Source organism: Ornithodoros turicata, unplaced genomic scaffold, assembly GCF_037126465.1.
Source record: "Ornithodoros turicata isolate Travis unplaced genomic scaffold, ASM3712646v1 ctg00001137.1, whole genome shotgun sequence".
In the NCBI taxonomy this organism is placed as follows: domain Eukaryota; kingdom Metazoa; phylum Arthropoda; class Arachnida; order Ixodida; family Argasidae; genus Ornithodoros; species Ornithodoros turicata.
In genome coordinates this window covers 50,061-65,732 of record NW_026999474.1, presented here as the reverse complement: position 1 = coordinate 65,732, position 15,672 = coordinate 50,061, and the positions used below count along the sequence as shown (strand labels likewise).

Genomic DNA, 15,672 nt, shown 5'->3' with positions numbered 1-15,672 from the left:
CAAAATTGTGTTGTTATTCGCTATGAACTTCGTCTTTCCCTGATTAGTGAGTTGCATCGGCGCAAATTCCTAGAGAACGAGAAGTGGAAACACGTTCCGGAAAGGGTAACAGGGCGTTTAAAGCTCGCGATTTGCATCTGCGCAACCTTCGTTAATATTAAGTCGAGGAAAAAATACTGTGTCCAATAAGTGGTACATATTACTACACTGACACTGTCATACTGACATCTAATACTTGCTGCTGTTATGGTCTACGTACTTAAAGGGATTGTGACATTCTGATAGACATGATTCATTACACATGCACACGATGTACTACATGTCACAGTATTGAGGAGAAAAGGATTGTAATGTCGTAGTCTGTGATTTATACACCCGTCGCACGAACTAATTTGTGTAATTTTTAACGAGTTACACTTGCACTTGGTGTCATTCGTGTGCTGTGACACGGGACCTTTCGTGACGCTTGGCAGAAAGTGCACTAAGGATAGTGTGAGTTTCCCAAACTCCCTTCACTTCTCTTTGTCGAACCGAGTGCGTAGCTTCGATGGCATGCTTTGTGGCACTGGTAAAAAAGAGGGGGCCCCCACACCACAATATTTTTACAACAGTACTTTAAACAATTTTAAACAATTTATTTTTTATTTTAAACAAGTACTTTTGACAGCGTGTTTATTTGTTTTTAGTATATAGTTATCAGTCTGTGAACACATGTTTGAGGCACATGTTTCAGGCGAATTTGTTTTATTTTGGAAGAAGATTTGCAGAGAGTGTTTCTAAGCAAAAAAAAAAAGAAAAAAAAAGAAAAACATTATCGGGAAGGTATTGTGGCGCGCATCTAAAAATTTTGAGGCACTTTAATCTTGCCTATCGTAATTGCCATCATACTGCTACTCGTGACACTTAAGCCATGTAGCAACAACGTAGTGAACGTGACATTCGCTTGGGAGTGCACTTCACGCCCATGTGGCACTAAATTAGCCTGTGTTAGAATTAGGTGTGTTAGAATTATTTCGGAATAAACTTCCGCATCACGCTCCACTCGAGTGGTGCGAAAGCCCCAGTTATTCCCGTTGGTTCCCGAAAGCATGTGACCTCTCCTGTGGCTGCCTCACTTGCTTGCAGGGATATCACAGCCCGATGAGTTTGGGTGTTCGACGTGTAGATTTTTTTACGCGTGCGACTCCCTTTGCTGTAAAACTTCGAATGCAGCTTCACGTCGACATCTGCCTTTGGATTTATGCGGTGTAACTTGGTACAAAATGTCAGAACACCTCTCGCGCACAGGCGTGAAGAACCTAAACCGAAATTTTACTTACTTAAATTGATTGTTAAAGTTTGCCCGCGTATGCCACGTGCACAAGTAATCCGAAAGCCGTTCGGGATACATAGCTAGAGTACACATTTCCAAGAGTTATTCTTAGGGATACATCTTCCATGTATATCGTGCGGAACACGCTTGCCGGAAAATACTTCTAAGGAACTATGCTGGGTTTGAAACTGCAGTCTTGCAGTGCTTTCTTGTTTAGTAATTTGATCTATACTGTCGCCTGTAACGGTCCCTTTGATAAGATAACAGCATGTTAAGCAAATAAGCGAACACTTTTAATATATGTTTCCTTATGACGTGCACATCCTTTCTAATATCGTACATAGTTGCATCTCTAAGTTCGTTCCAATTAAGGTCCGTAAAATAAATGTGCGTAAACCGTGGATAACACGGCCCGTCATTCACTTGAAACGGCGCATAATACGGGAGAGGCGTAAAGGAAATGGGACAGCTGTTTCCAGATTATGTAGAGAACTTAAAAATGAGATCAGGAAATCTAAAAGGGAATATTACGGAAAAACACTTCCGTCGTTGCTACACTCGTCCCCTCAGAAGTTCTGGCGAACGATTGTTCCTAAGAGCCACTCAAACCGATGTATTTCAATGAACGACAGGGAAGTTAGTGCGGTGGATGCAGCTAGCCACTTCAATCTTGGATTCAGGTCTGTTTTTGTCCCTGACGACGGATTTCGACCAGTCTTTGAGACGACACAGCGCATGATACCGCAAATGAAAGACATTGCGTTTGATCTTAACGGAATTGTTAAGTTGCTCAGGAACGTGAATATTAGGAAGTCTCAAGGACCAGACAGGATTCCTAACGAGTTTATTAAGAGATATGCTGACTGGGTTGCACAGTATCTCCAAATTATCTTCGAAATGTCACTTAATGTAGGTCAGGTTCCGACAGAGTGGAAATGCTCACGGATCATACCCATCTTTAAGGCTGGTGACTCATCCCTGGTGACTAACTATCGGCCAGTATCTCTATTATCCAACTGTAGTAAGTTACTAGAACATATAATTTGTAAGCACATAACAGAGTACCTTGAGGAGAACCACATGCATACTTTCTTACAACATGGCTTCCGCAAGGGGTTCTCGACCGTTACAGCTCTCTCTGAAATTGTTCATGACTTGGCATTATCAATTGACCGTCATTCACAAACCGATGTGCTCTTCCTAGACCTTTCAAAAGCATTTCACGTGGTGCCCCACGCCAAACTGATGCTAAAACTCGCAGCATATATCCCAAATCCCCGGGTCATTGCATGGCTTCAGGATTATCTTTCTGGAAGGTCACAGTTTGTTGAATACAACGGTCACAGGTCCTCGCCGGTAGACGTAATTTCTGGGGTGCCCCAAGGCTCTGTCCTGGGTCCCTTACTATTTTTGGTCTTCATTAATGATATGTTAAATGACGTCAAATGTAAAGCCTGTCTGTATGCCGACGACTGCGTAATATACAATGAAATTCAGTGTGACACGGACAGAGACACTCTTCAGAACTCCTTGGACCAAATAAGTAATTGGTGCAAGCGATGGCAAATGCGACTGAATTCTGAGAAAACCCTTTGTATGTCTGTTACACGGAAGAATAAGTGCATACCCACTACCTATTTTTTGCACGGAATGCAAGTGAGGAAGATTGACAAATACAAGTATTTGGGGGTCTTTCTCACTTCCGACTTAAGATGGAACTCTCATGTGCAGCATGTGCTTAGAAAATGTCGGAATAAGTTATTGTCGGAATAAGGTAGTTATTTTATTTAACGCGATCGCTTGGTTTTGCTACCCCGGAGGTACGTTTGTTGGCATATAAGACTCTAGTCTTACCGATCATCATGTACGCAGTAGCCATCTGGGACCCATACACTAAAACTTTGAAAACCGAACTAGCCGCTTCGCCGCGCACTGTATGCCGCTTCTCGAAGTAATTTCATGTCAGTGTGATCGAGAGTTGCCTCATGTGTTTCTGCCTTTCGTATCTCCGCGCAGATTAGTCGCGACGGTTTTTCTGTGCAGTTAGCCGCAGATTTTTGTTTCACTGCAGCTCGTACCACTTGCCTGTCTAACTTGTGGCGCGATGCCTCGTGGTTGTGTGTGGGTGTAGGTGATCTTGCACCATGGTTTCTTGACCGGTGGTGGAAAAGCCAGTACTACAAGTTTTCACAGTGCATCGCCATCTTACAAATTTATCTTTCCTTGTGTAGCTACGGCGAAACTTAAATCCACTACCTAGAACAATTATATCCTTGGATTTGTCGCTACCGCACTTAACCAAATCCATGGTGATAATAAGTGAAACCAGCGCGAATGCATCCAAGTGCACGAGCAACAGGGCACGCGCATTTTGCGCTAATGCATTACGCCCGCTGTATTGTGTTAATAGACTGAATCGCATAGCTCATTCCTAATTTGAGAACTCTCGCCCAAATAAAGCCTCTTCCTTTTTGCGCAGATACATGGCGGTATTTTGCGCAGATGCGTGACCCGAGCGCGTGCTCATGCAGACTGCAATGACATTTTGCGCAGATACAATTCCACCGAAGTTTTTGCTTGCTCTCAGCGCAAGAAAAAAGTTGCTGTCCAAATAACATGTGAAACATCACATATCTCCAAGCGATGTCCCGGCGACATCCCACTGACGTTCAATGGTTCAAATGAGTTCAGTGCCCAAAATTGGTATATACTAGATCTTGCATGGATACCTCGGGGATGCAGCTTGCTTCGTTTCAAACATCCAAAGCGTGATATCCTACAGACGTCCCTGGGACATAAGTTATTTACTGGGTAAAACTGAAACGCGAATGTTGTTCTGGGATATCTCACAGATATCGCTTGGATGTCCAGATATTCAGGACGTTCACGACCTTGTAGGGATATCCTAGGGATATTATTGGTTTACTGGGACCATATCGATCATGTGGAATAAGTTGCAGCAAAGGTGACACATACCGAAGGTTAAAATACAGGAACAGAATGTCTGCAAGTGGTCTCTCCAGTAGTCAACATCTTCCATCTTCGTGATGTGCTGCCTAGTGGTTAGGCCTCACATTCAGAGTAACACTGCATGAAACCAAATGTATTTTTGTAAAAAGAAAGGACTTTTATCAGGTAACGCGGATACGATACAGAAGGGAAATCTCCATCTTTATGTTAAGCATTTTCAGTACGACGAAATATGGTGGATCGGCCATGCTTTGACTAATGGATGCTTAGAAGGCATATTTTTGCTGTTGTGAATTTTTGGATAAAAAGAGCGGTGTGTAACTGCATCACCATGTTGTACAGTACTGTCAGCTCCCTGCCCAGGGTATATGTTCTGTGGGGAAAGCTTGTTAGGTGTTGTAAATAGAGGAGGAAGTGGATGCCAACCGTTGCACGGGAGAGGGAGCAGCGGCACGAGCTTGTTTGTTGATAATTGACATGGAAACGACGTTGGTAACAGGTCTACGAGTGTCCCTTCCTTGCGTAACATTAATTGGTACCCGTGAAGATATCGAAATAGCCCATTGTGCGACAGCACCAGCCAGGCAATAAAAGAGTGCCACGCTACGGTTCCCTCGTCTGAAACCGCAGACTCCTCCTGTCCAAGCGCTGTTGTTTGAAATGCGAGGAATACAACCACATTGCACGGGAATGTCGTTCGTACCGATCACTAACCTGCTTAATCTGCGGGGGACATCATCGGTCCTTGCTGTGCGAGACCCAACACGGGTCCACAACCCCCGACACATATTCGACACACGAACGACGTCAACACCTATAGCAACAAGGGTGCGATTGTTGCGAACGAGAACACGAATATTTACAGATGTCCGCTGTATGTCACTGTACGTCGCGCGCACTCCCTTTTCCACGGAAAAGCCTGCTTGCGTAGTTCTCGTTGCTTTAGGTGGCTACGATAAATCATACCGCCCGTGCTGCTGGGAACTAATGCACGTATGTGGTAAAGTTCTAATACACTACCGTCTGCAACAGAAATCAACGAATCGATGCTTGGAGAGCGAACTATCTCTTTAAAACCTGTGGTCTCGAAAATGATTTCGGTAGTGAAGTCTCCCACAGCTCCCCGTGGAGCCCATGGTTTGAGATAATTCAGGCAAGACGGAGCATGCAACCAGTGAAAATGAACAATTACCCCTACCAGTCGGCCAATCAGGAGTCTCTCAGTTTGGCTCGCCTTTCGGTCGGTCCTGGCTATCACCGACTTCTACTGGTTTCATGACTGATGCTCGTTATTCCGTATTCCGAAAAAAAACTATCGCAAATTTTGGGCGAAATGCACATTTATTTGGTGCATCATGTGGACTCAAAAGTGTGACACATACACCGATATATACAGGGTGTCCACGCTAAGTGTGAACAGATTTTTTTCGAATATATATAACACTTTTTCCAAGATGAAATCAATTGCAATATAGCAGATGCTGAAGGGCACTCCCTAGCAGGGCATTAGCAAAGTCCAAAGGCAATGTCTTAATTAACTTTCATTAATTAACTTTTTAATTATAAAAGCTACAAAGTTGTCCCAATGAGCACATCTGTTCCTTTCGGTCACCTGATGTCGTAGCCGTTTTCAGAACAAAAATCCGTTCGATAGATCGCCCGCAAAAAATTCGTGAAGGAATGCCATTTTTTTCTTTATTTTGTTCATTGCGCTTCTTAGAAGACGCGTATTTCCTTCATCCCCAACGGGAGAGGGGGAAGGAGCACAGTGCCGCCTCATGCGTCGAAGATGAGCTTTAACTTGCGGAAACAAAACAAAAACAAATGTATCGGGTGACTCTATCGGAACTGGCCTTATCTTGGGTTGCATTTTCTGTTTCCTTTTAATCTTTTTCCAGGACGCGAGAGGCGATAGTGTGCTCTTTCTCCCTCTCACGTTGGGGGTGAAAGAAAGACGCGTCTTCTAAGAAGCGCAATGAACAAAATAAAGAAAAACAATGGCGTTCCTCACGAATTTTTTGCGGGCGATCTATCCAACGAATTTTTGTTCTGAAAACGGCTGCGATATCAGGTGACCGAAAGGAACAGATGTTCCCATTGGGACAACTTTGCAGCTTTTATAATTAAAAAGTTACTTAATGAAAGTTAATTAAGACATTGCCTTTGGACTTTGCTAATGCCCTGCTAGGGAGTGCCCTTTAGCATATGCTATATTGCAATTGATTTCATCTTGGAAAAAGTGTTATATATATTTTTAAAAAATCTGTTCACACTTAGCGTGGACACCCTGTATATTCACCGTGTATACAGAGCCCAAAGCGTTGCGTTCGTTGACAGACTGCAACCAAACCAAGTTCGAACACGCAAAACGCACACAGTCTACTCTTAGAAGTGAGCGATGCTCCCATGACTGCATGGAATTTATCAGTGAGCATCTTCTTTCGTTGCTTGCAGCGCATCAAAGGTAATAATGAAACGAGAAATGCTTGTGTCGCACCGACACTGAATCCTATCTCCGTTGTCACTGCATTTGAAAATTGTTTGCATTTTGCGACGGCGCTCAAAAATGTTCCCCAGGCGTCAGCTCACCACTGCATTCCAATTCTGAACTGGAGAGACTGCTCGTAGGATGATACTTGTGTCGGGAAACGTCACAACACGGGCAAAGTCACTTCAACACACGAACAAATCCGCGAACAAACTCCTCTTGGAACGCAATAAGAATACGGTCAGATGATGCTGTCAACCGACATCGCCGAGACGCTGCGAGTGCGCTCGGACCTGGCCGCAAGATAGGCTGTCCGCAAAAGAATGCTATGTCGAAACTTTGCCAACCAATCGCTGAGCGTGCAATCTCTTTCGGCCAATGGGAATCAACGATGATACCTGACGGATGCCATATGGTTATGACGCGGGATTATTTTTTAGGGTCGCAAATACTGGTATCTGTGGAAGCCTCACGAAGGCTAGAAAAACCTGCACAACGCATTACCGGGCTATAGTTATGCTCTATTTACAGCTTAAAGAGATGGTCTCGTACTGCCGGGGCGATTCCGAAACTTAGCCAAAGCTATCTTCACGAGTGCTGTAAAAATACAACCGGCAAAGTTCCGTTCAGAATAACCGAGTGGTTTTTGAGGAATTTGTTGAAGCATGCCGTAATAGCAGACGACGAAACCTGCGCTTCACTCTCATGCAACGTCACGCATAACGTGGGCTTGCTGGTACGTCACCGTTGTCATGGCAGTTGGGACCTTTAGAAGGATCTAGGGTTGAGTCATTGCCTTTGTTCTCCAAATAGGGACACTCAGACATATATATCCCCGGCAAGAGAATGTAGTCTGTGCATTGAATGTGGCGCATAATCGGATACGAGGAAGCTGAGTCACGTGTATTTTTTATTTTTTTGCGGGAATTTATGCGTAAAAAAACCACAACACGCACTCATTCTCAATGTACGTCGTCAGCAACATTTCATTTCGAAACATGATCAGTGTGCAACGGGGAGTGTAATGGAAGCGCGCGTAATATATTTTTGATCGGAGCTGTAATGTGACCGTGTGCGCCGGTGGCTGGCAACTTGAGATATGAGATTGTGGGTTGGGTTGTCCTGCGACTTTTAACTTGTCTCTGAGGATTAACATAGTTGTTCTAAAGTACCATGTGGGCCAGTTCATAGAATTTGCGTTTTTCGCCTGAGAACTGAAAGAAAATGTACGAGAGTTGCCGCGGTCCCCAGTAACTTCTGAAAGTCGTCTGCTCGCGCCGGTGCACTAGCGCGGGCAAAAGTAGACGATTTCTGTATCCTATCACTGACTTTCCCGTAGGGTGACGTAGCCGTTCTTATTGTTGACAACACAGATCGCGGCATGCTCTGCCATCTTTATCTGAACAGTTGTTGTTTATATATGAACAGTTTTTGTTTCTTACGTCTGTCTGTAATTGTCTGTTTCTACGGCGCTTTTTTTTCCCTTTTCAGATCGCTTCTGTTAAAGGGATAGTTCGCTCCCCCGCGAAACTGGGGAAAACATTGAACAACTCCCTTTCCTTTGAACTTGACGTGTTTCCCGAGTTTCCAGTGCTTTCCGGTGTGCATCGGCAGCGTAGCCGAGCGCTGGGAGAGGAGCATATTATGTGAGGGGGCCGGCGTCTGGCGACAGGAAGCCATCCCTATTGAAAATAATTCCTGAGGTTACCTCAGAGTCTGAGGTCTTGAGGTATATGGAACATTTGAAGTCTTGAGGTTGCCTCAGCGCTTGAGGTCCTGGGGTTACATCAGAGCTTGAGGTTCTCGGGTTACCTCAGAGTTTGAGTCTCTGCGGTTACCTCAGGGCCTGAGGTTTCCACAGATTGGAGCTGAAAGCATTGGACAACACAGAGCGCCCGTAGCACGACTTCGTGTTCAAAGTCTTTTTATTGGTATTGAGCTCATCAGGTTCTAAACATTTTTCAGACTAATTTCAGGTTCAGTGTCGCGACTCTCTTCATTTTCTTTCTGGTTTCTTCGCCTTCCTCCGTTCTGCTTTTGAAGCACTGGAGGTATGCACATAGAGATAAAATTCAGTTCAGGTACGATAACCAAAGAGGTAATACAAAATAATACACGAAATACCGAATAATGATTACCAAATTGAGTGAGCATGTCTGCATCTACGAAAGTTTTTTGCTTCACGCAGTGACAAAACTATAAAAGTTCATTACGGTAAATTGCCATACTCAAAACGCAGAAGGTTGCGACCACAGCAACACCTAGAGTCTCCAAATAAGTTTAGTAGCGTTATTTATACCAAGAATATGCGTATACGTTTTCAACAAGAAAAAGTAACGATAAATACTTGTCAAACCAGAGGGATAAACAGTCTGGAGAGCAGCACCCTCAGGCACGTTGTCGAATGAAAAGCAAGAGCTTTTTTCTACTTGTTAACCATGTCCACATCTATCAGGACACCAAATTTCATACTTGTGCGTGCTTCCAGTGAACGGGCAAATGCAAAACATGCGACAAAAACGTAACAGTTATAACCTGTGGCGCGCCTTAAATACACGTTGTCATCCGAATTTTTTCACTTAGAACTAAGGGGCAGTGCTTCCTGATCAGTCTGGAAGTGACAAATCTTAAATAGCTTGAGCCGTTCCCTGCGAAGAAGCCATTAAACGCACCTTGCTTTTTCGCCCTCCTGCAGGCTTTGACGCCGTCTCGCGTGAAAGCCGCCTGGAATTCGGTTGAAATACTTTTCTGACATTCATAATTCAATGATACGAAGCAGTGAAAAAAAAAAAAAAAAAAGTCAAAGCCCGTGGGGGTTGGGCCACGATTTTGAGACGGTTCTTGTGGAATGACCCAGCTGTAAAAACAACACCGACGCATGTTTCCCGCGTTATTGTTTTCTTTTTTTTCCCCTTTTTTTTCAGAACCAAACGAAACGAAATATTCCATCTTTTGTAGATTCTTTGCACAACATTGCATTGTGGCGTACGCCAACCTGTGTGAAGCTCATAGAAGCAGAAAGTATCGCAACAACTCCTGCTTGCAATTTTATCTATCCATTATAGCCTCTAATAGAAATACACGTGAGAATCTACCGTTTAACCTATATTGCCCTCATTGTGATTTCAGATGACTGGTCATGCAAAAATCGGTAGTGTATTTTTCACAAGAGTAATGTGATTTCTGTTTGCATATTACCAAAACCCTCGAGACTAGGGAGGTACGCAAACAGACGCACACGGACAGTGTCCGGCTATTTTCGTAGTTCCCTGGCTTCGGGTTTTGGTAGTATGAATTATAATATCCAGCTCGCTTGCTTTTTAGCAATCCTTTCATTGTGATTTTTGTGTAACGTTCGGTGTGGGCGGTTTGTGCTAGCAGAGCTTTGATTTATAACCGAATATAATTTATTTTATGACTTCCTGATGGTTTATGTGGATGACACTTACAAAATTTCGCGTTACGGTTTGGTGTAGGCTTAATTCACGTTGGATATTTAATGAAGGCAACATAATTAAATTACAAGTCATCAAACTAAATTCTACTCCAAAACACCTTGCGAACCTCTGCAACGAAAAGGCCCCCTGAGAGATTCCCACAGAAATTCCTAAGGCTGTAAGGTGTACCAAGGTGTGAGGCCCTATGTTGAATCTCAAGATTCGCCGAGGTAACCGCAGGAGAGCTACGGCCTGGTGTGAGGTCTTGAGGAAGAACCTTAAAAGAACCACAGCAAGGTCTGGGGTTCTGAGGTAGAACCTTAGAATTTCTTGAGGTTACCTCAAAAGAGCGAAAGCGATGTCTGAGGTCCTGAGGCAGAACCTCAGAATTTCTTGAGGTAACCTTAGAAGACCCACAGCCGGGTCTGAGGTCCTGATGTAGAGCCTCAGGATTTCTTGAGGTAACCTCAGAAGAACCACAGGCACTTCCGAGGTAACCTTAGGATTTCTGGGGTAACCTCAAGACGTTTTTCCAATAGGGATATACCTCGATGGCGGGGAAAATAAACACCCATTTGGCGTCATATTGTTCTCATCGTGACTAAGGAGCACAAGGACGCGGACAAAGCAGGAAGACAGGACGACTGCTATCCTCTCAGACTGCTCACACTGCTATTGTTCTCAGACAGTCGTCGCGTCCTACTTGCGTGGTTCTCGTTGCCTTTCAGATGCTTATAATAAATTCTATCGCTCGAGGCGTAGGAAACTGATGTACGGACCTGATCAAGATTGAAATCCACTATCATTTGCAAGAGAAGGGAGAGCGAACTATCCCTTTAAGTATGCGCATGGAATTATATTGAGCTTCGTGTACGTGTTTTTCATCGTGACACTTGCTTCAGTGCGAAACATCGTTAGACCTGTGCATGAGAAGACAACATACTCTCTCTACCCATACATACATACTTCTCTGCCCAAGAGCAAAGTTTTCTCAACACTGTCCATTTATTTGTTACACCAGACACAAAACTATATCCTATGTGTTTGCACAGCAGTTTGCAATTGCGGCTTCCCAACTTGAACTTGAACAACTTGAACAACTTCCCGGCTTGAAACTGCATGAAAACTGTATCCCTCTCTTTATGCGATGTATAACAATTAGCAAGGGGAACGTGTCTTGTAGAAGTTCACTGAAATGTGGCCCCAGATTTGTATTAAAAATCACGCTTCAGGGGGATACTACGTTTAATTTAATTTTGTTCGTAAAATTGCGTTTGCATAACTATTGGTTAACGACAAGTTTTACCGAGGTAACACTAGAGGTCAACCTTGCACTTTCCTGATTCTCTCCTTGGAATAATCGCCCATCAAAATTAAAAAAAGTATAGTTTACAACTTTTGCATTGCCTGTCTTTTCACCTTATGGCTATCGAGCTTCATGCTGACCATGTTTTTGTTGAACCCCAATTTGTCAGTTAGTTGATCTGAGTGTACTCTGTAACCGGTGCTCAAGTACTTGTTCTGTTGTTGCAGGTTCTTCTTATGCCTGTGATAGGTGTTATAGCGTCAAGGCTGATGAACCACCTGACTTTCAGAATTGCGTAAGTTTATCCGAGTCAGTAGAGTGTTTATGAAGGGGACAATTCCCTATCCAAGCAGCAATTTGTAGACTCCTTTATTTATTTATTTGTTTTCACGGCCAGTGTATTCCCTGATGTACTGAATTCCTGCTTCACTTTTCGCGTACTGCAATCTTCGAAGAAGGTGTACCTTAACTCCTTTTCCTTGCCACGTATATCACTCCCTTTTGGAGATACGTATTTAAAGAGATTGAAACATCTATTTTACTGAAAAACAAGCTTTCGGACGGAGTCCGTCCTTCATCAGGTGTGATACATTGAACACTCCTCACCACCTTATTTGTCCGCTTTCCCCGATGTACATTAGGATAAATATCTCTAGCAAGTGTTCAACCTGATCTGACCTGATCTTGTACCAACAGGCTGAATGACGTGTTTGGTCCGAACACGAAGCCAACTGCCGCTGATGTGCACAATTACTGGCACCTATCGAGACACAAGGAAGGCTACAGAGTATTTGGAGCGTAAGTTTATTTTCTTTGGAAGGTGTTATTCACTTAAGCTTTTCTTGGGGCTTGCCACTTAAAGGTACTGTAAAGCAGCACCGATCAAATGTTATTTAGTGTGGCTATTCGATAGTCCAAGCCACCAGGACAAAAACTGCGCAATTTTCATTCCAATCGACGGTGCAGTTAATTAGAAAATTACAGTTAAAGATTACGGGCAACACTGTACTAGATATTCGAAATGAATCCGTACTCCTGACACTTACGGCGGCAACCACATTGCATGCGTATAACACTGGGCACGACATAACAATCCACCATAAAATCCGCCCCTGCAATCTACACAACGATCCACATCTGAGGATAAACGGATAAGCAAACTGAAATGAAATGCTGAGCCGTTGAAAAAAATGTGCCAGACGTTCAAGAAGCCAGACAGCGTCGGGACTTGTTTGTTCACAGAGAGAGTTTGTTCGTTCGAAAGAGGCCGCGAACAGAAGGAGCGCGCAGGCGCAGCAGAGAAGTAGGCAGAGCCTCCATCGAACAGCGGCCAGCGCTGGGTTACTTCGCAAAAAACACTGTTAACAGGGGTTTCAAAATGCATAGGTAAACAGGAAAACTAATAATATGGTTACTAAAATAACGAAGTTCCGATGTAATGGTGTGTAATACCAATTTTCAGTGTTGCCCGCTGTGCAGGGGGTTGTTTGACACCAGGCGTCGCACTGCTCCACTACGCCGCATCTTTCATGGCACATTAAAATATTTATAGCGCGTTGTCGGTCGTATGGTTCCGCATATGGTATTTAGAAGCAACAAAGTGTCTAGTCACATCACCGGCATATCATGCTTGTCTACTGCTTTACAGTACCTTTAAAGCTGCTGGGTACATGCAGTTCTTGTGTACATTGTTGCGCTCTGGTACATACATACAATATAAATGAAATATTTACCTGCGGGGCGCGGTAAAATGAACGATGTGCTGCAGGAAGAAAAGTATGACATAGAGTTCCGCAGCCGTGGATGAGGTTTGATGCGATAGGCGACGTCGTTCTACTACGCCTTCGGACGGGATGACGAATTCCGAGGCGGACTTGCCATTTCGAGATGCGTCATTGGTGTATGATGCGGCAAACTTAGAAAACTTCGCGTCTACCAGAGCATAAAAATGGGCTCGGAGGACTTGAGGGGGAACCTGATCTCTTCGTTTTTGGAGGCCAGGAAGGCGTACGAAGGTAGGTGGCACAGGCAGAGACCAGGAGGCGTCCTGCGGTGTGACGTCGTTAGCTATGAAGCCAGTTAGAGCCCGGCGTGTCCTCTGCGCTACGCGATGAAAATCACTTTCAGGGCGGTATCGAATTTTCCTGAGGAGTGGGTGACGGGGAATGTGCGCACGCAAATGTAGAAAATGCTGAGCCCTTTCACGCTCACGGAGAACCTCCACCGCGAGTTGACGACCAGTTTCAGCTAGGACTTGCCGTGTTTCAGCTATTCTTGGAACGCCAAGGCAGCGTCGAAGGCTTCGGGCAAACAGCGTCGGAGCGGTATTTAATGAGTCACGTTGTGGAAGTCCTGTGTCAAGATTGAAAGGCTGTAAAGCATAGTCGCCCTCATCAAAGCCGTGTAAACGGCTAGAAGGGAGCACTGATCACAGCCCCATCCTAAGCCAAAAGCATGTTCAATTGCAGGAAGCCATCGCTGCACTTTAGCGCAGGTGCGAGTCCATGACCATACCAAGGAAGCGATGTGAACGTACATGCTCGAGCTTTTTTGCACCAACTAGGACTTAGAATGCTTCCTTGGGGCACTGCTTGATGAACAGGATGCTTAGTGCTGTTGCCGTGGGATGTGGGATATGGTCGGCCCGTAAGGAGATCGCGGAGCCAGCCGAAGAGTCGACCCGGTACTCCAAAAACGCGTGAGGCGTGCAGCACACAAATGTGCGAGACGGTATCATAGGCGCGCTTGATGTCGAGGAAAACTGATACAACGATCCGCCGATGTGCACGAACATTTTGGACTGTAGAAGCGAGATCGAGAACTTGCTGCACTGTCTACTGTGTTGGAATGTCAGCTATGGGTACACATGAAACGTGGAGAAGCAGTGTCTCTACTTTAAACTGTGATGTCGTGTATACTGGTATGCGCATGCAGTTCTCCATGTTTTAAACGATGGGAGCTCATATAGTATATTTTGAACAGGTTACTCTCGTATATTGAGGAGAGGACCCTACACGAGAAGAGATGGACCGATGCCTTGAAGCAGTCGTCTGCGCCTGGTAAGGTTATTTCCTACTACAGAACAGGAAAACCAACTTAGGCAACAGGAGCCAGCTGTTGCTAGATAGCTCTCCTGTCATATATTAGGGTAATATTTAAAAATTACCATACAAATACCATAGCAATTACCAGTTGAAGTAATTTTAGGGGAAACCCAAAAACACGAAAACGAAACCATCCAGCAAGTGACAGCAGCAAAAGCAAAAGAATGTTTGTTCTTCTATCCAGTCTAGGGTTTGAGTCGCACATTAAACGAATATTAAACGTACTAAAGAAGTCTGATTCTAACGCATGTTGTATGGGACCTTAAGGGGGCGTGCATTCGTCCTTCAGATTTGGGCATTTCTGAACAGGAACTACTACTTTATTTATGATGATGAATGGGGAGTTTCATCGCCAGAGGCGCTACTCTACCCATTTCTCATGCCGCATCATATTTTTTGCTCGTAATTCGATACACCCTTATAATACGCCCGCAATAACGGCATCTATGCTGCTCTAATGTCCTTTTTTTAAGGTTTTTATAAAAATACTGCATAATACAAGGGGGAGTAAATTGGTTTCGGCAAAACCTCGTTATAGCTTGCTTGCTTTGTTTTCTCCGTGAAACAAACTGACTGAAACGTTTTTTCTCGTTTTACGAGGGGTGTTCAAGTCAAAGCGGGACTTTCTGTCTCCCGAGTGTACAAATGTCTCGCGCTACTTCCTTTTCATCATTTTCACACGCGACACACCTCCGCGTTCACCGCGTGGTGGTCCAAGGTTTGTGCAAAACAGAAGACACGTGCTGGACAAGATGGCCGACAACAAGGTGAGCGCGCACATCGAACAGCCATGAAGCTTCTCGTGAATGAAGGCGTATAGTCACCTGAAATTCTGAGAAGACTTCATGCTCAATATGGCGACGATACACTTAGCTGCAGCAAAGCGTTTGAGTGGTGCAAACGGTTCCGGGACGGCCGTACATCAGTGCAGGACGATCCTGGCTTAGAGCCCAGTGTCAGAGTTCATGAGAACATCCAACTTGTGGATCGCCTGATCCTCAAGGACCGACGGATAACATGTCTCGAACTGGCTCGGAAGACGGACCTTTCTGTGG

At 44.5% G+C, this 15,672-nt stretch overlaps 1 protein-coding gene across 1 annotated transcript in view; it reads left to right on the top strand.

Moving 5' to 3' along the window:
- The window catches only part of LOC135376501 (mesoderm-specific transcript protein-like), a 79,765-nt gene that overhangs the window by 43,857 nt on the left and 20,236 nt on the right, over nt 1–15,672 (top strand). The window contains exons 7-9 of the mRNA XM_064609011.1: nt 11,741–11,808; nt 12,210–12,311; nt 14,496–14,572. Of these exons, the coding sequence (XP_064465081.1) occupies nt 11,741–11,808; nt 12,210–12,311; nt 14,496–14,572 (247 nt within the window). The remainder of the gene's footprint in view (nt 1–11,740; nt 11,809–12,209; nt 12,312–14,495; nt 14,573–15,672) is intronic.